Source organism: Numida meleagris, chromosome 1 (genome assembly GCF_002078875.1).
Source record: "Numida meleagris isolate 19003 breed g44 Domestic line chromosome 1, NumMel1.0, whole genome shotgun sequence".
In the NCBI taxonomy this organism is placed as follows: Eukaryota; Metazoa; Chordata; class Aves; order Galliformes; family Numididae; genus Numida; species Numida meleagris.
Window position 1 is genome coordinate 166,463,613 of NC_034409.1, and position 26,216 is coordinate 166,489,828.

At 39.7% G+C, this 26,216-nt stretch overlaps 1 protein-coding gene across 1 annotated transcript; it reads right to left on the reverse strand.

The window, feature by feature from the left end:
• Window positions 868-21,452, reverse strand: SUCLA2 (succinate-CoA ligase ADP-forming beta subunit). Its single transcript, XM_021376137.1, has 11 exons — window positions 21,294-21,452; window positions 18,712-18,895; window positions 10,151-10,250; window positions 9,796-9,958; window positions 7,066-7,194; window positions 6,499-6,637; window positions 5,958-6,119; window positions 5,734-5,876; window positions 3,326-3,446; window positions 2,970-3,058; window positions 868-1,674 (listed from the first exon to the last, which is right to left on the reverse strand). Exons 1-11 carry the CDS (start codon window positions 21,378-21,380, stop codon window positions 1,600-1,602), a joined length of 1,392 nt encoding a protein of 463 aa, XP_021231812.1. The 5' UTR covers window positions 21,381-21,452; the 3' UTR covers window positions 868-1,599.

Genomic DNA, 26,216 nt, shown 5'->3' on the forward strand with positions numbered 1-26,216 from the left:
CAAAAAGGTACTGAAATATACCATGCTTGTTTAAAGTTTCATATCACCCTACCTACCTCAAAACTGTGTAGCATTATAAGTTATAAAACTGTGTAGCACTGACTATAAATTTCCCCACATTTCATATATCCATTTTCAGTCTTTTGTTCCTGTTTATCATAGAATGAATCATCTATTAGTTTGAGTTGGAGGGAACTTCAAAGACCAGCTGGTTCCAATCCCCCCACCTTGGGCAGGGACTCTTCCCACTAGATCTGGCTGTCCAGAATCCCATCCATCCCAACTCTGAACACTTCTGACAATGGGGCACTCACAGATTTGCTGGGTAACTCGTTCCAGAGCTTCACCACAGTCATCTCTTCCTCATATCCAATTAAAATGAATCTACCTGCTTTCAGTTTAAAACCACTGCTGGCTAAAAGACTTTTTCCCCATCCATCTTAGAAAGGATTTCCTATTTTGAAATCCCACAGTAGATAAATTCATTATTTCCTGACAAAACCATGCTGCCACTAACCAAGAAAACTGCATTTAAATAAACAAAAATTTGCAAAACACAACCAAAAAATGAGCAGCAGTTTCCAAACTTGATGTTCAATTACTAAGTGGTGAATGTACGCATCAACAGACAAGTTTCAAGCTGTATGTAATGCCAAAATCAAGAGCATTTTAAGGTGACAAAAACTGCCTTAATGAGTTCTCATTTTTAATCATACAATGCAACTCAAGGGGGAAAAAAATGAGCATATATATGCTATTACAAATTTACTTCTAAAAATCTTTTAGCTTGCTACCTTTAAATCCCAACTTAATCTTTGTGTTCATGCAATTGATCAAAACGGCGATATACAAAGAAAAAGACAGTTGTTGTTTTGGGAGACATTTTATTCATGTACAGTTTTATCAGCAATGTACAACAGACGCTTTAATTCTCTATATATTTCATCTCTTTGAAGTCTGGTAACTGCTTATTCATATATAAAACTACATGATGCTTTCTTGTAAAGACCCAAAATCGTGAAAATCTAAGTGCTACAGTATATTTTGTAGTGATTAAACACGTTGTCCAGAAGAGTAACCAGCCACTTCAGTGAAGCACTTCTAAAAATGTTTCTGATCAAGTTCAAATACACCTGTTCATAAATAATGATTTGTTTGCTCAAGTCCATTATACTGTTAAGTACAACTGTCTCCAATATAAAATACCGTTTCAATACAATTCTCCACAGGGACAACTAGATAATCTAGTCATATTTATATTTAACCAAGGCTAATACAAATTTACAAGTAAAGTAACTTTAGAATTTATTCAGAATAATTGTCTTTCAACCAGAAGCTTTACTTTGGACAACGCAGAAGTATATTGCAAGTAACATTCTGCAGCAGAAGCTGGAGGTTTGAGAACAGCTAAGGACTAAATATTAGCAATACACACTTTTACAAGAAGTCCAACCATTCTGAATGTTAACGTTAAAGACCAGGTACTTCAGCCTGTGCGCCTGTCCAACAATCAAAACCTCCACACAAAAAAAGAAAAATATCCCACAGAACACAGTACTCCAGAGAAACATACTAGGCACTGGCAGGACATTCCTCAGATCAAATTGGCAACTGAAATTTAACATCCACCTGAGCTTGTTTTGCTAAGGTTACTATTTCAGAGAGTTTCACCACCTGTAAAAGAAAACAAAGAGTTAATTTCAAAACAATCCTACCTTATTTTTTTAAGCTAAGTTATGGCAGAGGTTTTCCTTCTGTAAGTTCTTGTTGCAAGTGTTTCTGGATCATATTTTGATCCCCTATAGAGACTCAGCTTCTCTTGCATAACCTTTATGAATTAATTCACGCTTAGGAATACATCCTCATTTTTTGCAGATTAAAATTCTTCACCTTCATTATTGCTACATATTTGTAGAATAATTTATAGTCCACATTATATAACTTCAAATTCATCTAAAATCCTAGTTGGCCAGAATCATCTAGTGAATGTTTAGGTGGGAAAAAAAACAAGTATATATACACCCTTTTAAAATCACTGATTACAATCACTGCTTTGAATGCTCAGCTCATTACACTGATCTATCCTCATCCATTTATTTATCAACCTCATTGCATCATCATATAAAAGCCTGTTCAAAGAATTACCTATTGGCAACATACACAAACGAACTGAATCCTTTCAAAAAACACTTCTCCAAATACAGATAATTTAAGGTTAGAAAACTAATTCTAACTCCATTTGCATGGCTCCATGATTCAACCACAAAACATCATCAGTTTTAAAAGATACATTATATAGATCCAGTACAGCTTAAGAATTCATACGCATTCCTAGAGAATATTTACAATGACCAAATCAAAGCTTAATAATCTAGCAAGACTTAATGTGATTCCTTAAAAGCAAGGGCTGTACCATCAGGCTTAACAAGTTCTTCCTCTAAGCAATCCACAGCTAATTCTAGAACTTCAACTTCAGGAAGTAAAAATCATAACCAATCTGTCTGAATATCTAATTACCTTATTGCTGAAGCAAGGTGATCAACTATATTTGATTTTAATCACACACACAGAAATATAATACTATATCAAAAGAAATATTACATGTCTCAGTTACCTCAATTAAAACTAATCTCCCAGCCATTTCCCTGACAAGAAGGATGACAGATATGACCATTCAGCTGTGGGCTTTTTTTTTTCCCCCATCCTTTTCTTTTTAAAACTGCTTTTCGGAAAGAATAAAATAACTGAAGTCTCAAATATAGAAACTCTGGGGACATAATAGCTCCCAACATCATAGTTCTCCTTACAAAATATTCCCTTACTAATTTGTAAAATTCTGCTTGCAAACCTGGTAATAACTAGCACTGATTACCCTAGGCTACCTTTAGTTGACTGAAAGGATTCTCATCTTTTCAATATTCTGAAACAAAATCTGTGTTCTGAAAAGAATGTTCATAATGAGCTCTTACCATTTTAGCAGCTTCATCCAAGTCGTCACAGGCAAGGATTTTGAGGCCACTAGCTGTTATTAAAGCTTTGGCATCATCAACTCGCGTACCTTAAGAAACAGATAGAACACAATTCTTACCGAATACTGGACTATTTCCATGTATGTGGATAAATCTAGAAGACAACTACTTCAGTAGTTACAAAAGCAATACATCTCTTTTCATTAACTTCCCAATCCTCATCATCTAAATTCTGTGTCTTTCCTGTTCTCCCATAGTTTTACAGCTATCCAGCTTACAGAAAACTTGCTATGTAATACCTAAGGTCAAGAACACCTGTCAATAAGGACAGAAATATATTTATCACATACACTCACCTTGCAATCGTACCACAATAGGTATTTTTAGGTCCAAATCCTTTACTGCCATAACAATGCCTTGCGCTATTACATCACATCGCATAATGCCTCCAAAAATATTTACCAGAATAGCCAGTACCTACAAAATCAATAACAATATTTACGTTAAAAATGGACAGACACACATCAGCTAAAAGCACCACTCACAGCCTTTCAACCAAAGGAAAATTCAAGCTCTGTAAGTGTAGTAAGGGACTCAGCTCAAGAAAGGGAACATTTGTGTTCCAGAGAACTTCAGCAACAAAAATACAGTTTTATAAAGTCACATACTTTACTTCAAGAAATATAGATATTTATTTCAAAAATGGCTGACTCGGGATATTTCCATGTTGTGCATATTTTTGTAAGTACGGGAGAAAAGACAAACATTTTCTGTACAAATCCGTCACCGTACATTATGGGAATGGCCTCAAGTTGTGCCAGGGTGGTTCAGGTTGGATATTAGGAAAAGCTTCTTCTCGGAGTGGTGAGGCACAGGAACAGGCTGCCCAGAGAAGTAACGAAGCCACTGTTCCTGGAGGCGCTTGAGAAACAGGTATGGTACTTAGGGACGTGGTTTAGTGGGTGATATTGGTGGTGGGTGGATGGATGGACTAGATGATCTTAGAGGTCCTTTTCAACCTTTATGATTCTATGATCTTATTCTATGATTGCTTCAGAGAATGATTAACAAAGAAGGCTGCTTGTCATTGAGCAAATCAAACAGATGAAACATCAGTAATTAAAGTAATTAAACTACTTAATTTGTCAGCTATTTATCTTTCCATTTCTAACATTACAAGCAAGGGTATCTCCCACACTAATACCTCAGCATACTGAAGAAGTCACTCTGAAAAGCATATGAAATTTACAGAACTTACACATAACACTGTTTATGCAGTTTACTTAAAAGCTAGCATGTTTAGAGGTAAGATACCTGAGGTATATTTCATTCAGGAGGACTAAGCTGGAGGTTAAGGGAAAGACTTTTCCTGCTTAACTGGCAGAAAGGAAGGCTGGAAAGACTGCAGTCAGTGGTGAAAGACAGAAAACATGTAACAGCCTTGGAGGAGGACAGGATAAACTTAACAAGACAGCTTTAATATGCAGCAGGTAGTAAACAGTAGCCTGGTTCTCATTATCTTGCAATTAGACTAGCTCATTTGCATGATATTGTTCTCGCTCCTGCTACTAATGAGTACAAACAACCTAGACTGGAACCCCAGAAAGCTGTTCCAAACAATCCCAGAACTGGACCCAAACAGGCTGCAGCCCATGCCACCAGTGGACTGTGTTACCGTTTGACTTTTGAGCACCAGGAGTCTCAGCTACTTCATTTTTATTTGTTTCTATCAAACAGTAAACAGTTGAAGGAAAGCAGAAAGGGAAAAATAAATCAAGTGCATTTGGAAACCCTTTGTCTACGCATCTGTAAAGAACTGTCATTGCAAGAACTTGTCCCACATCAATGCTTCCCATGACTTTCTTGTTCCTTCTTTTCTCTCTCCATAACTCAAGCAATCTATGCCTATGTCTCCTACTTTTTCTTCAGTTTGTTGAAAGCTGGTGAAGTGAAAACATTCTAGGAGAGTGTGTCAGACTGAGTTTGTAACAAAAGTCTTTCCAAATGGAAAGAAACAAAACTCTTCCAACTCCTCTATTTCCTTCTGACCCTTTCCAAAGAGCTTCAAGTCGTATATTAAATTCTGGTCCAAAAGTAGTATACAGTTACCAGATCCTGCAAAGAACTCCCAACTTTTTTGGTTACTGGGATGATCATCCCTATGTAGACCACCAAGTCAGTCTTCATGTTATCTAAGACACTAAAGTTATCCCTCTGGTTCCAACCAATTTATTATCTTAATAACGTTCAAACACTACTGATAAACTTTGGATAGGATAAAGCCATTCCATGCCTGTTACAAAGTTATTTCTCTTACATTATATAAAATTAGTACCTGAGAAACTTGTTTGTGCACAGCACAGAGAATTTTTGTCTCTACAACTCTATCAGCTGCACAACTAACACAAGAAGGAAAAAAAAAAAAAAAGGAAAACTATCAGAAAACTGGTTTTTGTTTAAAAAGCTAGTGTGGGCAGTTTTACACTCATAGGATTTCTGAACAGATTCACATAAAGCTGTAATTTCAACCAGAGGACACAAAACCGCCTACTCAGTACACAGCCAAATAATCCATTTTAAAAAGAAGAAAAAACTTCAGCAGGTGTTTTTGTACCAAAATTTAGCTAGCATCTCCATTTTCTTCCCTGTCTAATTTTACACTTACAAAAACATGCTTCCTGGAGAACATGCACTAAGCATTGTAATTCAAAGCACAGCTTGCGTTGCCCCTTTACAGGACCTTGATGTGCTAAATCTTCCCTACCTTTTTATCAGAGGTAATAAGCTTAAAGGCTTCTGTCACTTGCTGCACTGTAGCACCACCTCCAACATCAAGGAAGTTTGCTGGAGTTCCACCATGAAGTTTAATAATATCCATTGTGGCCATAGCTAAACCAGCACCATTGACTATAAGAGAATAAATACAACATTTAGGAATTCAGTTTATAAACCCACTAGGCCATTCAAAACTCATTAAGGAGAACATACCTAAGCAGCCTATATTTCCATCCAATCCTATGTAGTTGAGATCTGCTTTTGCAGCGTCCCTGTCTCTTTGATCTTCCTGGGTCCAGTCTTGCATATCAAAGATTTTCTTCTGACGATAGGCTGAATTACTGTCAAAATTGATCTTTGCATCCATACACATCACTGAAAGGAATTAACAGTTTATAAAAAAGTCATTTAATGCCATTACTACTAGAACAATACTTCAACTGCTACGTGTGCAAGTTAACATCTGTTACACCAGATTTGGCAGTTAGCTCATGTGGTGCAACATTTTGCTGAAATGACCCACTTAACACTGCATGTACATACAAGATTCTCTCCAGCTTACCAACAAAGACAGCCAGCTAAATCCACTTACATTTATATGCTTTATTAAATTTGTTTTCCAACACAACATGTTAATGTCAAGTCCTCCCTGCTGCATACCACTGAAGTTTTAGCTGAAACTCATTGTAAACTAACTTAGAATTATCAAAGCATCAAGCTGTTACAAAGAGCATACGAACAGAAGAAACATTACCAACTCCTGATGCATCTTCAACCATAGGATTTATTTCTATCATGGTAGCATCATATTTCAGAAAGAGATTATATAATTTGATCATGTTTTCAGCTGCTTCATCCACAAGATTAGGAGGAAATCCCATTTTTTGGGCTAGCTGAAAGTAAAAGATTGGTTATCAGTTAACTGATGTTCAAGTTTTTATTGATATTTACAAGTTAGGAAACTCCAAGTTTAAATATTATTTCAGTATTAAGTTTGTAGATGTAGACTCTCTCCTGTCTTCCAGGAGAACAGTAACTCTAGGGTTTTAAAAGACCATTTTTGATATAAAACACTGCATTTATGAGGAGAGCTAGTAATAAGTCATCATTGTCTTTACATAGCTATATAAAGCACTGCCATGCAGAGCTGGATTTACACTGACTATCAAGCTGAAAATACTTAAATCACTCACTCAAATCTGTTTCAAAATGTCAAAACGGTTTAAGACAACTCAGCAGGCTGAACACACGCACACTTCATCAGATTTAGAAGCAACACTCCCATCCTTGCTAATGTGTACTCTTCCACATTAACAATTACCCTAACAGCTTGCTCCTTTTTTATGCCTTCTACTATATCAATGGGTTCCTTAATTATCGCATCAGGATTCTCTGCAGCAACATCTTCAATATTAACACCACCCTGGGAACTGCCTATCAGCACAGGACCCTAGAACAAAAAGGAAAAAGAGTAAAAGTGTAAGTCATTTTATACCCCACAGCCAAAATCTAGTTTTTCCCATAAGCCATTTTACAACAGTAAAGCCCTGCTCATAGTTGGAAACCTTTGTATTTGAGCATTTTACCTACATGATTTTATTGAAAAGAACTTTACCATCTTTTTTATTCAGTATATGTATATAAACACTTTTAATAATACTTTCAAAATTGCAAGGTGTACCTTGAGCCCTATTTCTTTTCACAAGGAAAAATTTTTGTATACACCATAGCAACAGATCAATTAACAGATATATTAAATTTTGGTAGAAAGATTCAACTTAGTAATTATACACATTTTATCTTCTAGGCTGTCACTAGAAAAGGAATATCTCCCACTTCTCCACTCACCCCTACACAAACACACATCCAGTGCCAGGGACTCATTTATTCATTCCACCACGCTCCAACTCCAAGGACAAATTTAGGTCTGCAGAATCCAGTGATAAATTACTGCAAACTATTCCTGTTCAGCAGGACCACAAAGCTCAGTAACGACAGCTATTGCTGAAAGTAAGTCAAGGTTTTCTGACAAAATAGCACCCAATTATTCAATAATAAAAGAAATCAAGAATATGCACTAGGTAACATTTTTCTAGAAGCCTTTCTTTTTGTCCTTTTTTTTTTTTCCCTCTGCTATGTAAATCTCAAGGAAAACATCAAGAATTCACCACTGTCACACCTACAATCTCTCCCTGTGGGAATAGTCCTCCTGTTTAAAGACACACACTCGTTTTTATCCCAAGTGCCTTCCCCTACCACCACCTGTGCATTAATTACGACATCTGGTGTACTAAGGCAACATTACTTAAACATTAAAAAGCCTTATAGCTGCTGACAATTTATTGCAGAAAGCAAGATGCTGATTCCAAGAGCATGCTTAATAACCACACTACTCCCTTCTCATCACCATCCTTCCAAATGGAAGCATGTAGGTGATGAATTATCCTACATCAAATAGCAAGGTTCAACACAATGAACATTTCTGGATATTTATATCCTGAATAGTCAGGAAGCTATGAATACTTTACAAAAATAAAGTATCATTCCACAGAACTGACAAAAGTAAATGGTTTTAAAACGTAAGAGGTCTTGCCTCCACTGGTGAGTAAAACCCCAGACACCATTCTACTTTCAACTCATTACTTTATAAGCTTTTTTTCCTCCCCTCTTAAAGGAAGAGGTTTGCAACAGTATCAGAAATACCAGCTGCGTGCTATTCAACCTTCAGGAGTTCTTCTTTTGAAAGGCTCTTCCTAATCATCAGCACCCTAGACTAGTGACAGCCATTAGAAGCACATCCAAAAACATGACTTAAAAAGTCAACAGTAAAAACAAAGTATATCCCTATCAAAAAAGCAAAAATTATGGCTCAATACAAGGTAGTAAGATTTTTCTTTTTTAACATAAGAGCAAGAACAAGATGCTAGGATTACAAACTCTGGCCATTTGCAGTATTTTCATGCCACCTTGTGGTAATTCTGGCATGCATACTGTAACATTTGGCTCTTCCAAGCTTTTGTACAGTACAACAGAATGTAGGTCCCCAAATTACTCAACTATACTAAAATTCTAGTGATATTTTCTTATCACAAACACTAGAAAGGAAGACACAGGTATAAGTACAATACTGAACTCCTAATTTTCCAATAAAAAAGATGATTAGTTTCCTCCACAGAAAATTATTTCACACACATGCAAGAGATACTCCTTAAATGACCAAGAGCTATCTTTCTACAAACTCTTAAGCATCTGGATAGACTAAACGCAGTTTGTAGAGCTTCAGAGAAAATTTTCCAAGATCTGTTTTACCTTGGCTTTGTTATCTAGCAATTCATGCTCTGTACTACCTCATAGAATATTAATCTGTCAGATAATACAGTGACACGCTTCAGTAACCAAGTTTGTATTGTAGCCTGAAAGACTACATAGCCATACGTACAGAATATAAAAGAGACTACAGTTTTCATCTTCCTGAAATCTAAAGAATCCTAAGCTTCCTACCACTTCCTGAAGAGTTCTGGTATAAGAAAGCTACCACCACTCCCAAAACTGAGGGAACAAACCTGTGCGTCCCTAGGAACCTCCACACTTTGGTGAACACAGGCACTTCATTTATCCAGAACTACTGGCTCTTCCAAAATATTTTTACTTATCTCATTGCTAACACTCATGAACAGTGCGTACATATGCATGCACATGCATAGCTGTATTTTTAAACTAAACTCTAGTACAAGCATCTGGTAGATAAGTGCAAACTTTAAAACCAAAGCGAAAATAATCCCCTCATTCCACCCACCTCCCCTTCAGCCACATGACTTTGAGCTTCAGCTGAGGCTACCCCTACTCTTTTACTCTATCTTAAATTCTAGCATAACATTTTAAAGCATTTAAAACACTATGGCAGTCTCACAGCTAGAGATACTAGGAAATTAAATATAGCTTGTTTATATTTCTGAATTTCAAATGTAAGTGACCAATACAGTGAACAGTATTTTTTTTTATTCAACTATAACAAGTTAATTAGTTGACCTCTATTTCTAATATTACTCACTTGAAATGACCTTTCCATTGTTATTGCAAAATAGTATTCTCTCCTGGGATATCTGCGCTCACAGATAAATACTTGATTGCATATCCTGCCCTTTTCTCCTGTCTGCTTGGTAAACAACTTCTTTCCAATCATTTTGGAGGAGATATCTTTTGCTTCTTCTGGACTAGAATGAAAGAAGCTCAGAATGTGACAGAGAAACTGCTGGAAAAACAAAAGTAGCATAAAAAATCTTACCTAGCTTTTGTTATTTTAAGGTTAATAATTAAAACATTGATTTTAAACTAGGCAAGAGGTTAAATTCATAATGAGAAAGTGAAGTTTTTCCATTTGGTTGGATAATTTAGAAATAACTTACGAAAAAACTATTTTCACTCCTCCTTTGAGGCCACCTTCAAATGTTCCTTTTCCTCTACCACCAGCTAAAACCTGTGCTTTTACCACAAGATCCTTTGTACCTGTAATGAAAGAAAACCCAAAATTTGTCATGCATGACTACTAAAAATGAATTGCCCCAGGTATAATAATAGAGGCTGTTTTCATTTTAACCCTCCCCATATTCAAAACACAAACTTGAATCAAAGACTGTATCATAATTCACATAGAAAACAAATCCAGGTGAGTTAGTATTAGAAAAAAAAAATCTTTTCTCTTTTTTTTTTAAACACATTTGAATCATAAATGATTGAGAACTCAGTAATATATGTTTACTATCTCACAGTCTGTTAGTAAAATGACACTGAACATCTGAGGTATCACAATCCAAGATTTACCTGAATGAAGTATAAATCCCCTATGTCTATAACTATCTTCTTGGCAATGATATGCAACTATGGCACTTACCCAAGTTATCTTGCAGGTGTGCTATGGTTTCCATTCAGCACAGCACTGATGCTTTGCAGACATCAAAGGCCTAAGCAAATCCATTATTTTTACCAGAGCAGTCAAAGTCAGTCTTTTAATTGCCCTAAGCCATTCTGAAATACTCTTGAAGGCAGGGCAGACTGCGCATACGGGTTTTAAAAAGTAAAATCTGAGAATAAAATCACGATCAACTGGGATATCTGAAGCATCATTGAAAGAGAAAAAAAAGAATTCATCATGTCATTTAAGGTGATAAAGGAAGAAAAATAAAACCCCTCTGAGATATTACTCAACTTCAATTAACACTGAATACAATGCAGAGAACAGCTAGATTGTGGGATGCAATCTATGTGGCACATCCCATCCCCTTTCATGCCACAGCCAGCTGAGCCACTCTGCTCTTTCTGGGCAAAGAACGAACATGTTGTCCACCTGGATGTGAAAAGGAGCCAGCTCAAAGCATAAGAAAAATAACAGTGCTTGAACAAAACTAGCTGCTCTGCATAAGGAAAAAGATCATCAGACACCAAAAAGTTGTGCTGCTTCTTCTTTTAACCTGCACGCTGCCTGACCTAATAAATCAAACATGCATAATATCACAAGTTTAGGTGGCTATAAACAAAGAGAAGAGTTACGCAAATTACTGCTCAGTCCACCACTCGCAGGGACCCTTTTCAAGTATTTGAAGTGACTCAAATATTTAAGATTTCACAGCACTGTTTAATTTACTGTTTTGAGCTTCCTACTGAAGTTTTGTATTTGACAAAGATTGAGAACAAACATGCTCAGTAATCAAGACTAAGAGATTTAACTTACAGTCCACTAAGAAGGTGAGAAAAGAGGATCCTCTTTCTACACCCTGTTTTTCACATCTTACACCAAATCCAGGAGGTACAAGCTACTTCTACAGAGAAGCTTCCAAGAAAGCCCTGAAAATTACCACCAGGCACCTTCCTTGTTGCAATTACATCCTAGCAATAAAGACCAAAATCTGAACCAGTAAGAACCAGGTGTCAACTAAAGCCCTGCTAAGATCTCACACAGAATGTTGTTTTGTTCTGGGCATAACCATATAGGTTATTTTCATTGGGAAAGACTGGTTACTAGGATGATCACTGAAATGAGGAGATTCCCTTACAAGAAGAGACTAGAAGAGCTTGAAACCTTTTAAATAGAGCAAAGGACAACATAGCAGGGATGTGAATGTTGTCTTTAGCAACCCCTGGTGAGGAACAGAGTAAGAAAAACCACCCACAAGCATACCAATGCCTTCTGTTTCATAGTCTTTGTGAGCTGAAAACAAATGCCACCTACCAAGGCAAGCCAGTTTTAAAAAAGAGTGCAAGAGAGTTTTCCTCACACAGAAGATAATGAAGCATGTCAGCAGACATGAAAGCAGAACAGAAGATTCAAAAGAAACCAGGCAGAGATGCTCCCTTTAATATTTTGGAGAGAACTACTATGGATGCGGGGAGGAAACAAAGGGTACAGACTGCAGAAAATAGCCAGGTTCACAATCTCCCAAAACAGCATGTACTTTGGCACCTTAGGATTTTGGCTATCCATACCATAGGCCTGTTGCCATGGGGTATTTCTTAAGAGTTGAGTAGTATGAATGGTTACACTTTGGCAACACACATAAAGACATTTGAAAAAAGCTTGTGAGAAACAACCTTAAGCAAAGCTATCGTTGAACTGTCCCTTATAGACAGAATGCAACAATTTGTGGCATTACATGAGCAGGCTATTAATTATTTGCATATTTTTCCTACACCACTGCAAACAATCTAGCTGCTTGATTGCACATAAAAGTCCAAGAGTTATTTGACCAGCTATGTTCTCAAGCAATTAAGTTTCATAGATGTACCTGAAGCAAAAGTAAAGATAACCATGTCCTGAGAAAGCCTTAACCTGACTCATGCAAAAAGGCAGGATGCTCAACGAACAGTTCTTTCCTACAGCACCCATTTAAAGTTGTCCTTAAACTCCAGAGGAGAGAGATGTTGTGTCACACACATCATCTGCAGTGTTACACTGCAGCACTACTACACATGCCACACAGCAGAGAACTGCAGCTCTACAAAAACAAACTCCCAGTAACTCAACGAAACATTTGGCAAACAGCAGCTAACACCTTTTTCTACTCCTATGAACAGTTTTGCTTTCCTGTGTTTTCCTTACACTACTGTGAAATACTGCTAGGCTTTTGTTTCAATGACAAATAGCAGTTCTGCCTTGGAGCAGGTACCCACGAACCATCTTTGGGCAGCTCAGCACAGCTAAAGTCTCAGGGAAGCAGTTACAGAAGCAAGCAAGCTAAGGCAGCAATGCACAAAACTCAGCAGTGGCACTCAGAAATGGGAAGAACCACTACAGGTACCTGCAATCAGCATAACACTGAGTTAGCATCTATTCAGGATGACAAAATCAACGCAGTACTAACGCTACAGGTTCCATATTCAACAACGGTTTATTAACTAGACAGCAAAAAAGAGTGATGCAATCAGGAAATGCCCTGCTCTTTATTTCAAGCAATGCTGACGTTTATCAGCCAGAAGGAATCATTTCTGATTCCACAACCTACGCTTTCAGACTGGGTGAAAGGTCCCTTTCTCACCGCACATATGCACTGATGATCCAAGTGCAACACGACCTTATCATAAATTATTAAGAGGAAAGAAGGCTTGCTGTTCTGTCACCTCTCAAATGTCCTGTGCTATTAGGAAGTATGGTGATTAGGGCAGACAACCTTAATGAAAGTGTTCTGCTTTACATGTTTCCATTCTGACTTACGTCAAACCATTTTCACTGCCACTTCTCTGTGCCTGCTACTCACTACAGTGGCAGTACTGTTTTCCATGTATTACGAATATCTTCACGATAACCATGCAAGCCTGATCTGTTCTAATAAAAAAAGGGGAAATAAGAGACAGTAATAGGTTGATAACAAGTGGCAATCAAGTTCTCAACTGCCATTCGACTGCAAACTGTGGTAGACAAAGACTCAAATCTTTGCCACAGTTACACTTTATTTGAAAGTTTGTAGTTCTAGGATGAATCTCTCTGTTATAATGCAAATCTCGCATGGACATAAAAATTCAAAGCTTTGACAATATTGTTGTATTTACTGGAATTAGGGAAAGTACAGACTTACAACAAATAATGTATTCTTAACTGAGTAACAGAGTGCTGACCCTAACAAATGCAGAGAACCTCCTCAAAGCACACTGTGCTTTGCTAACAAGCATAGCTACTTAGAATAGGAATTCAAAATCACATTTTTCAGCCTTAGAAACATTCAGATTAAAAGAATCACTGCAAGCAGAAGTCTGATAATCAAAATAATTACGTGCCAGCAATCTTCATGCCAGTCAGGAGAGTGAACAACGTGTTTCGCACCTCTTACAAAACACTACTTTCTACACAAACACATCCTGACATTATTCACCTGCATCAAGCTTTTCATCAGCTTGGAAGGTCTTGGCAGTAGCTGAATTTAAATGATTAAAATACGGCAGTCATAATCTGAACAGGCAGGTCAGACAAGTTATTTGAATGACTGAATTATTTTCAACAACATGCTTTGTTATAGGAACTTCAAAGGGGTGAAGTGCTACAGGAGAAAGGGAAGGCTGAAGCAAAATGTAAGCTTTGGATGTCAAAAAGTAGTACTTGTCAAAAAAATCAAGAAAACATTTGGTTTCTGGACTATGACTGCTGGTTCTCCGGAGACTTTGGCCAGGTAAGTAGGATCCTCATCAAAAAAATTGCTTAGCACTCCATACAAACCTGACCCCTATGGCAGCTGGATTTGAACACTTGGAGAATTTCTGTACAAAACATACATTTATAAATCAAAATATTTCCTTATAAATCTGTCCACATTTACATGTTACTTTTTAAAAAAGAAAACACAAGTCGTAGGTTTAAGCAATAGACAGCAAAAGAACTTAAAGCTCTGAAAAGAAGCATCTATTCATTAGGGAACTGTCATTAGGAATGCAGCCATGCCAGTCACTTTGGTCATTCTGCAGAAAACATGTCAACAAAGATCATTCCTTATAAACTACACCAATAAGGACTCAGACTAGCTCTCTTAAACTGCAATAGACATTTCATAGCTAATAGTTAACAATAGCAGCCACAAGGAAGATTCCATCGTTCCAACTTCCTTCCAGTAACTCAGTTGTAAGGAAGTGAAACATTATACACTCAGTTTCTCAACACCTCCTGTTCTGTACAGTTTACTTTATTTAACTAGAATTTGAATTTCTGTCATGAATGTGAAGCTGTGGGGTTTACCATCTTAAAATCCTACACCACCGAAAGCAACACCACCAAAGCTGCTCTGAGATACCTCTCAAATCATCACAAAAAGAAACATACCCTTCCCATGAAAGAAAAGCAAGCTTTTCCATGGCTATACAATAAGTCACTCCCACACAAAAAACTGTTAACAGAGGAAGGTGTCAGGAAGCATCAACGTTTCAGTTACCGCATTAACTTCATAGACGCTGCCTTAACTAACAGCAATACTATATGTTTCAAAGAGCACATTCCACTGAGCTATCTGCTATCACACTGATGCAGCAAGCATCTGTCCTTCAAAGAACAGCCTCTAGGTTTGTTAGTCATGTTACCAGCACAAATACATATCAGCTCCTAAAGTGGCCCTGGTCACAGCGCTGGCTGCAATCACACATTGGCTGAGTGTACACTAAGCTCATAAGTGGTCCTTGAGACATACTACAGCATCTTACCGATACTGCAGAAGTTACTTGCTTTTTCAAAATTTAAATGATATGTTCACACAGCATATGAACAGTCACATATTGCAGAACCCACAAATAACTAAAAATACCAATTTTTTTTTGTTGTTTTTAAAAAGCACCTTTAAAGACCGTATCAGATACCAGGTATCAGTCTTCTCAGTTATGAGTAGAACACATTCTTTCAGTGGCACAAATGAGATCTTCAGTGGAGACAGAGAAATAGTAGGGGAAAATTATGCAAACTGTGACATTTAGAGGAGGTCCAAACCTGTTCCCAGTGACTGAATTACTTAATAACTGCTTTGAAGAAATACGTCGTTCCATGAACTGGTAGGGTATGTGATAACAAATCACTTGAAATGAGATGGAGGGCTCTTCCTAAGGAAAAGCTGTTTGGTAAACAATAAATGTCACTGACCCCACAGCCAAAAAAAGCATGGAAAGAAAAATTTATATGCAAACCAATGTTTTAAGAGTGTCCATCCTTCACGTGACACAACAAAAAGCTTTCTAAACAAAACAGAAGCAAAACAACCAGTTGCAGAATCCAGCTAGAAAGGAAATCTGAGTTGAAAAAAGCACTTTAAGAAATGACACAGCAGAAGAAATCAAATTTTGAAAAGTAGCAAAGAAAATTTAGAGGTTTTTTTCCTTAAGATTCAAACCATGAGTGATCTGCCATATTGCTCCAAAGTTGTTCAAAGCATCTAATTTCATCTCAGTTTCCTTTAAAAAAAAATTAGAAAAAAATGTTACAGGGAAGAAGTGTACTCTTCTAACTCAGCTCTAAGATGAACTGCAATATTCATATGCCTCAGCTTGATTCTATGTTCATCATCTAGCAGTGATAATAATCTTTGGTACAGTTAAACTTTGGCTTTGTTCTGGCTTACACTGATTTGGCTATAGATACAGCTAAATTATAGTAATTCCTGTTAATGAAAAGAGTGCGTTTGTTGTGCTCTAGGATAAAAAGTTACCCATTTCTAACTGGAGCGACACATCTGCAAAAGGAGAGAGAACCAGTGCCAAAGTGAAGTTTACAGAGAGCAGGTTTCTGGCTAAAGGTTATCAGGAGCATGTGGATTAGCACCAGAAAGACAGAGCAAGCAGCATTACCAGCTATCTTTGTAATGGGTTAGACAAACATTTGGAAAAAGGTTTAACGCAGAGAGAGAAGCAAAAGATAATCTCCTATCTACCAGCAACAACTTTTACACAGTCAAAACAAATAAGGAGCAGGTGGACAAAAAAGTGAATTTGTCCATTCTTCTCCAAATTTTAAGGATGTTTTAAGTAAATACTAAACAAAAACAAGAGAGAAATGGTTACAATCACACAGAAAACCAAAATGCTGCAGCCAAGATCAGCCTGCCACATTCGGAATGAGCTCTGGGCAATGCTTGAGGACAGCCCCCAAAACCCAAGCTCCTTCAGCTTTCCTCCTTTTAGGAAGTCTTCCCTTCCTCATCTCTAATATCAAACAAAGCCACAGCACCAAATACATACCAACCTAAAGGAAGTATATGAATGGCAATAAGCAGCTCTGAATTCCTTAGCTCTTGCTTACTAAACAATGCCAACTCATACACTTCACAACTTTATTCTCCTCAGCCCTAAGAAAGAGCACAGGGTCACATCTGCCAGATAACAGGCATACCTGGGGACCCACATGGATGAGACAGGACTATAAACAAGCAACCACTGACAAACCTGCTTTAGTACAGGTCTCCTCCCTAAACAAGGAATAAATCAAAGGAATCCTGAGATATGAGTCCCCCTGCTGTCCACCAAAAAGCACAAGGAATCTCTTATTTGTCACTAGCAGGAGGTTTATGCAGATATTAATGTAATAGAGCATAACCCTCTGCTTACTGAAGTTTACATCATGCTACAAGCTCACTCTTCACTGAATTTTACACCATTCTCAGAACAGTTGGAAAGGAAGTATTTTAACACATTTCCTTTATGATGGTGAAACTGGAACGCAAACAAGACAAAGAAGACAAGCAAAAAACACCTGCATTTCTAGGACATCAAATCTGAAGTTTCACAATTATTTTCTATATTACATCTTGCTCTAGAAAAAAACCCACTTTCAGATCATATTTTTATCATTAAGTCAATACGTGGAACAGAAATGAATCTAATAAAACATTAAACCTCGGGAATAACTACAAATTTATCCATTTGCAGATGAAAAGAGGTTTAGGCATTTACATTTAGGAATGGAATATGACAAGAAAAGCCACGTCCTCTGTTAAAATTGCATGACAAGCCTAACATATCTGGGAAAGAAAGCTGTAAGGTGGAAAAAAATAGTATTGATAATACAAATAATAACAGACTTGTATATCATATCCAAATTAAACCCAAAAGTTTTTTTTACTAGGATGTATAGTAGGTAAAGTGACAAATCAATGGGTAAAATCAAGTCCTAAATTAAAGCTCAACTAATCACTCAAGCAACAGGTAAAGGAGATTGGACGCCTTTTTACCAACAGGCCATGAATTTAGCATTAACTACAGGCTCTCAAAGTCCTCCTGTCCTGTATGAAGAGGCTGCATTCTGCTGGAACAGCCTGTTTTGAAAGGCACAGGATTTTACCCTTCCTCTGTAGCCTAAAAGAAAGCATCCTTTGCATCTTCTGCTCTATAGCCAATCTTTGACTACAGAAGTCCTACCTACATCCATCACTGAAGCTCTTCACAGAAAATCTACTCCACCCTGGCTAGAGAGTGAGAAGAAATCCATAATTGGCAAAAGCAGAGTCTATTACTCATTTCAAAGAAGTCTAGGCAGTTGTATGAACCTAAACTAATGCAGCGCCCTCTGAAAATACATTCCTTCTAAGCATGACTCACAAGTTATAGGAAAAATATCTTTAGCATTTGGGATATGGGAATGATAGTGACAGAAATACATGTTCACAGCCTTCTCTGGAAGTAGGGGTAGGTCCTTCCCCATTGCAGTTTCATAGTTTAGCTTCATAAACCAGTGTCTGTGTATAACCCAGAGAGTCTTAAAAATTGTCACTTAACTGATTTCACCATTTGCTTGTGCACTGAGCATTCTTGGACATAAAATGAAATATTCTTAGGAAAAGGTCAGCTTGAAAGTAAATACTTAAATCTGCAAGAAAGATGCTCCACAGGAAAGGTTCTCTTAAAGAGAAGGTGTATTCAGAACTCCAAGGAACGTCTTACAATGAAGACAGAAAAAGTATTTACAACCTGCATCAATCCCATGTCTATATTGTATATGTTCTCTTTAATATTATACCTATTTCTTTTGCTATTTTGTAAGCTTCATCTGGTGTCCTGGCAACCAGTCCATGTGGAACAGAAATGCCAGCCTCCTGCAACAGTCCCATGCTCAAGTATTCGTGTAGTGACAGGTTCCTCTGCTGCTGTTGCTGCACCTGAAACCCATGATTACTGAGTATTCCTGGACTTCCACCAAGCACCTGAAGGGGGAATAAAAGGAAAAAAAAACAAAGAACATGACTCTACTATGAAAAGCTGCTGTTTAGTTTTTAAAAAAAAAGTCTATGCATTAAACAATAACAGTTAAGTGTACCAATGCAAACATCTGAACACTTGCTTCTATGTTTCATGTACGTTATCTTTCCTATTAGCCACTCACGTGGTATTGGGTTTTGAGGGGTTATTGAGGGCAGTGGGAAAAACCTGGGGACAATGACAGCAGTAGCAGGTAGATCTAAAATACCTTTCAGCAATCAGTTAGCACTTATGTACTTTAAGGAGTATATCTGTAGTGAAAATGACCTTAAACGAGTCTGGAAGCATCAGAGAACTGAAAAGCACACAGGTTTGCTCTGAAGTTTTGGCTGATTGTCTCCTTCTGCCAAACTAAAAGCTGAGCTCTCTGGAGAAAGGGCACTGGAAGCTACTTTATATCAGCTTCAGCCCTGTACACAGCAAATTAAGTTTTCTACAGAACAAAGTATTCAGTGTTCAAATGATGATCGCTAACCAGAGAAGCCTACATACGACCAACTTCAAACATTGACGCTGAGTTGGAGGGCTGCTAAAAGGTAACTTTAACATTTCAGAGGCTAGGTAGAAGAAAACATGTTAAGTACTGAGCCCAGGAAATTCCAGTGCAGAGAGTCTTAATTTCATCTGCAAAGCTGACGTAGAGGACACTGAGAATTTCAACTAGGTATTTTCTATAAAGCAGTCCTAAGAAAAGACAATTTTGATCATGAAACATCAGGAGTAGTACCACATGAACAATCATTTAAAAAAAAGAATAGCTACTTATAAATTTTAAAAAGACAGAATTTTCTAAAGATTATCTTGTAACAAATGTAGGAGAGCTGTTCCGAAAGTCATGCCTCCTCTTTTTATGACATTGGCCCACAGTATCAGAGGCGGATGCTGGGTGGTAGGGCAGCAGCGGTTGGACCTTCCCACCAACACTGCGTTACATTTTGTGACAGACGGCAGCAAAGGGGCACTCTGACAGAATGACATCTGACAAGAAAGTGTGTATGAAGCGAAGGCGTGGAACTGAATTCCTACATGTGGAAGAAATGGTACCCACTGACATTCATCGACGCTTGCTGAACATTTAAGGAGACCAAGCAGCAGATGTGAGCACAGTGAGGCAGTGAGTGGTGCATTTCAGCAGTGGCGAGAATGATGTGAAAGATACAGCATATTCTGGACAGCCAAGCAGGTTTTTACAAGCACAGCATGCAGGCTGTCGTTCATCTCTGGTGAAAATGAAGAGCTAATGGTAATGACTATGTTGAAAAAAGAGTGTTTTGTAGCTGAGTACAAAACACTACAAAATAGTGTTTTGTAGCAAATTCTCCAAGTAGAGAATTTGCTCTATCAAATAACATTATGGTGCTTTTTGCACATGATGTAGTTTTTGTGGAAAGAAATAGGAGGCATTACATTCAGAGTGATTTATATACTTAAAAATAAAAATTCCACCCACAAAAGTCAAAAGCATTTGCAGCATTTTTTTAATATTTCACTCTATTACAAGACCTTAACCTTATATACATACAAAAGAGCAAATCTACCAAACACAGCTAACCCATGTATACAAATTACATGTGAAAGTTCAAGGTAAAAAGACTAGAGAGCTGCCCTGGTTTCAATCAAAAAAAGCCCTTGCTGTTTAATTGTTTGGTAAGAAGTGTTGGCACAAGCACCATGCACGAAAATCTGCACTGGGAAATTTCTTACAGAGGAGATTTTGAATACTTTGACTAAAATTAAAGCAAGCAGGCAAACCATGCAGGCGCCTTACGATGGCATTTCAAGGCAGAGGTTTAACCTCCGAGGGATCCCCTGCGCACAGCGGCCCTCCCGCTGGCACGAACCCAAGGACGAGGTGCTGGCGCTCGGGGACTCCGTGTAACGCGAGAGGGGAACTCGAGCGACCTTTCTCCGTGCGGGGAAGGAGACGAAAGTGGCACAGCGCTGGCTCGCTCCAGGCCCAATGCCTCCTTTGTTTATGCTGTTTTCTAAAACAAGGCCGCGTTCTGCCGCGGTTTTTACAGGGAACATGAACAGCGCTGGGGGAAAAGGGAACTGCGAGGGGCGTTCTGGCACCGCCCGACCCCTCACAGGGGCAGGGACAAGGAAGCAGCGGGATTTACCAACAAACGAGCAGCTCGGGGAGAAAAAACCGCGCGGGAAGGAGCTGTCGCGAACAAGAAGAGGGCTCGCAGCAGGATGTACGGTCGCAAAGGCTGCGGCCCCACAACCGGGCAGGGCCGCGCAGCGCGTCCCGCACAGCTCCCGGGGAGCGGCCCCGGCCCCGGCCCCAACCCCAACCCCAACCCCAACCCCGGCCACGCCCCGCTGCCGCACGGCCGCTACCTTCGCCGTGGCTGTGCCCAGAGCGGCGCGGAAGCCGCTGCCCCTCAGGCCGGCCGACACCCGACTGCAGATGATGGAGGCCGCCATAGCAGAGCCCCTTCGCCCTCAGGTGCCCCCGGTAGCGCGCATGCGCTACCATCGAGACGGAGCACGGGTGGGGCAGTAGGAATGGGGCGGAGCCGGAAGCGCTGGCGCGGCTCCATCTCCCTCAGTGACAACGGCCCGCGGCGCTGCGGGAGGGCGGGCTCTGTGGGCTCTAGAAGCGGCTCTGCTGCCCCCTGCCGGGGCGGACTGGGAGTTGGAGAGGTCTTCAACCCTCGTTTATCAAGGATAACAGGATCCCATAGGGATCAGAAAGAGCGTGATTATTGCTCACCCGTCCCATGTTGCCAAGACGGTTGAAAAGGGCTGTATCCACCTCCTCAACTGGAGGGGCCTGCAGGCCCGCTCTCCCCAGAGCACTCGTGGCTGTCCCTCATCACACCGAACTCTCCTACCCACCTTCCCCAGCATATGGGCACACAGCCTGGCCCAAACACAGACCTCCAAACACAGCCCTCCAGTCTGTGCTCATGACAGACTGTGCGCTTCCCTTCACCTCTGCAGACACAGCTGCAGACACAGTACACTCCATCACAAGAGCCTGCTTGGGGTGGCAGGATTCCTCCACTTTGGTTCAAAATGAAAAAAAAAAATGTTATTATAAAATCATAGAATCACAGAATCATTAAGATCATCTTGTCCAACCATAAACCCATCCCCACCATGCCCACTAACCATGTCCTTCAGTGCCATATAACTACATGGTTCTTAACACCTCCAGCAATGGTGACTCCACCACCTCCCCAAGCAGTCTGTCCCAATGCCTCACCACTCTTCCTGAGAATAATTTTTTCCTAATACCCAACTCAAACCTCCCATCATGCAACCTAAGGCCATCACCTCCTATCCTATCACTGCTACCTGGGAGAAGAGGCCCCACCTCACCACAACTTCCTTTCAGGCAGCTGTAGAGAACAATAAAGTCTCCCCTGAGCCTCCTCTTCTCCAGACTGAACAATCCCAGTTCCCTCAGCCACTCCCCACAAGACTTGTGCTCCAGACCCTTCACAGCTTTGTTTTCTTTCTCTGGACACACTCCAGGGCCTCAATGTCTTTCTTGCAGTGAGGGGCCCAAAACTGAACACAGTACTCAAGGTGTGGCCTCACCAGTGCTGAGTACAGAGGGACAGTCACCTCCCTGCTCCTGCTAACTGCACTATTGCTGATACAAGCCAGGACACTGTTGGCCTTCTGGGACAGTGCACGCTGCTGGCTCATGTTCAGCCGGCTGTCAGCTAACACCCTCACATCCTTTTCCTCCACACAGCCTTTACAGCCACTCTGCCTTGGTCTTGTTGAAGCTCATAAAACTGGCCTAAGCCCATTGATCCAGCATGTCGAGATCCCTCCATAGGGTCTTCCAACACTCAGGCAGATCAACACTTCTTCCCAACTCGGTGTAGTCTGCAAGAATTTTTTCACCCTCAGGATTTTTTTTCTTCATGTCAGTGTGTCTTCATGCAATAAATCAAACACATCAATTACTAAACCAAAGACCAAATATTTGCACATAGTTATTCTGAAATCCATCCTTACACCCCCAGTGCACCAGGCTTTGTACATGACATAAAATTAATTTCTGCCTCATGCAGTTTACAGCTGAGTCTCTGCTTTTGCAGATTAGCATGTGTATGTTTACTGTGGTGTCCTCGGGTGATTTTACTGATGAGTTTGTAGGAATTGAATGTTGTTTCTGCATTAGATATCGAAAAAGGGGAATTGATCTAAAGAAGTAGAGCACAATGTATTTTGTAACTTGCCCTTAGAAACGGCTCATTTGAAAAAGTAGAAATACCATATATTTCAGTAACATATTTTAGAAATACAGTTGTTGAATTATGTGATTAATTCTCACTTGTAAAACTGTAATAGTTGTGAATAGTATGGGAATAGTATTATGGACTAGAAAGCATGTTGTAAAGGTATTCTGTTTGGATAAGAGACCCTCAGCAAAAGACAAGCAGACTTGTCAAACATCAAAGAAGCCAGGGCCTCCACACAAGGCCAAACTGCCTCACTCTGTGAGTAGGTTGGGAAACAACAGGCAGGCATCAGGATGCCCCCCCTCTATCCTCCTTCCACACTTATCTCTATCCAAGGATGAGCAGGTGTCCAGAAATAATGACCGAGTGCTGAGTAAGCAAGTGTTAGAAGTTAATTAATTAGCAATATACATGTTTAGCTAGCAACAATTTATGTTCAACCAGTATCTGTATGTTTAGTTGAACGTCGGGAAGATTGTGAACCTGAAGTACTCAGCCAATGAGGAACCAGGGGAGGAAAAGATAAGCATTGGGTAATAGGGCATAAAAGATGTAACACTGCTTTTCTGCAGGCGCTCCTGCTTGCAGGACGCCCGTCATTGCAATTGCGAATTAAATCTGCTTTTATCAGAGATACCGTCCTGATAAATTATTTGGATATTTCCAACAAGTTCATGCAAGAGACAGAACCCTCTGCAGTGAATAACCCTTGTGAGTCACAGGCAAACAAAGCTTTAACTTTAATGGAAAACATTAATTAGGAAATAAAAATAATGTATAAGAAAGCATTAATTCTGGGAAACCAGAATGAGAAGTATGCTCTGTTAACGGTAGAGGTCAGTGATAAGGAAAAAATGCAGTCATTTCTGTGCATCGTGAACCACAAAGCTAAATCTAATCTCAAGGAAAACAATCGTGGATTTGTGATACTAGTGAGTTTTGTAACTGGAATTACCCGGTAACTAGACAGGCTGCATTTTTCTTCCGAAACTGAAAGTGTACCATCATAGTTTCTCTTTGGCATGTATTATGAAAGACAGAGTGACCACAGTTCATTTATTTTGCTTCTGGTCCTCTGCTATCTGCTTATAGCATGACTCTTATCTGCAGCAAACTCCACAAAGCACTTAGGTCTGCACCTCTTACATTCAGACTGTCAAGGCATGAGTTCTCATGCCTCACTGAACCTGTAAGGAGCCGCAAAATTGTAACAGACTTGAAAATTTCCACCAAAGCTAACAAAATCTGAGATATTTCCTTGGTAAATGACTTCCCTTTACCAAGAGAAAAAGTACTTCAAGTCTGTGCACTTTCACCATCAAAATACCTCCTTTCTGTATATAGTGTTCCAGGCCAGTACTTGTGTGCCATTTCTCCATACAAATGTGAGGAAATCTCTCAGTTCTGGGAGACTTTCTGAAATGACACTCTCCACTGAAAGGGGAAGAAGGAGTATGCAACAAAGTTTACAAAGACAATGTATGAAGATTGGCAAAACTTAAAACCTTAAACTTAGAAGTCCAAAGCTACTACTGTTCAGAGACCAGTACTGGCCGGAGATGAACAGAGTTCACCAGCTCTATGGATGAGGGAGTAGCAGTGGATACTATTTTCCTGGACTTCAGAAAGGCCTTTGAGACAGTCCACTGTAGGATCCTTATAGAGAAACTGTTGAAGTATGGGCTTGATGAGCAGACAGTGAGGTGTATCAAAAACTGGCTGAACAGCCAGACCCAGAGGTCTGGTGGACACCCAGTTGAAGGTGAGCCAGCAATGTGCCCTTGCTGCTAAGAAGAATAATGATATTCTTGTCAGCATTAGGTAAAGTATTGTCAACAGGTCAAGAGAGATGATTTTTCCCCTCTTCTCAGCATTGGTGAGGCCACACCTGGAGTGCTGTTTCCAGTTCTGGGACCTCCAGTACGAGAGAAACATGGACATACTGGAGATAGTCCAATGGAGGGCTATCAAGGTGATTAAGGATCGGGAGTACCTCTCTTTTGAGGAGAGACTGAGAAAGCTGGGGCTGTTCAGCTGGAGAAGAGGAGGCTCAGGGGGATCTCATCAATGTCCATAAATCCCTGAAGGGAGGATGCACAGAGAATGGAGCCAGGCTCTGTTCAGTAGTGCCATGTGCCAGGGCCAGAAGCCACAGGCACAAGCTGGGGCACAGGAGGTTCCCTCTGAACACCAGGAGCACTGCTGTGCTGTGCAGTGATGGAGCACTGGCACAGGCTGCCCAGAGGCTGTGGGTCTCCTCCTTGGGGATCTCCCAGAGCCGCCTGGACGTGGCCCTGGGCACCCTGCTCTGGGTGTCCCTGCTGGGGCAGGGAATTGGAGCAGGTGGCCTCCAGAAACTTTCCTTCCAATCTCAAACATTCTGTAATTCTGCAAAATGATTTATGCTATTTTAAGATGAAGGTTTTAACTGTATGTCTCAAAATAAGAAATATTACATTTTCTTGCAATATTAAAGGACTTCTGGAAAGATTATTGCAGCTACTGCCACTGTGTACAGTCCAGAAAACAGCCGTATGGAGGGTTTTAATAATCTGGATGTTGCATTGTCTGAGTTCATTGCTGGCTGTGAGATTTAGTCTAACTAGGATTTGTTGTAAAAACTCACAAATTTCTGCCTCTGTTTTCTGATCACGGATGCCACCATCTGGGTCAGACTGTCAGAACAAGGTAGCCTGGAGATGTGCAAATCCAAAAGAAACCCTGCAGAAACCATAAAGAGTCAAGTTCTTGGAAACGATACGTTCACCTTTTCTTTATTTTCTTAGAGAAACAGGAAAATATATTGATTCTGGCTACAACCAGGCTGCACAGTAGATTGTTAGACATGTTTAACTCCCAGACTAGCCAAAGTCACAGGAGATAACCTGACCTCAAACAAAGTGAGAAAAAGTCTTCAGTGGAGTCTCCATATCTTTATACAGCACACCTTGCAGCTAGTTAATTCTCACTGTGTTGCTAGTCTGCAGTACAACTGTCTATGTTGTCTCTGGACAAACCGCTAAAGGGAACCTCAGGAGCATCTAATAACACGAAGCTA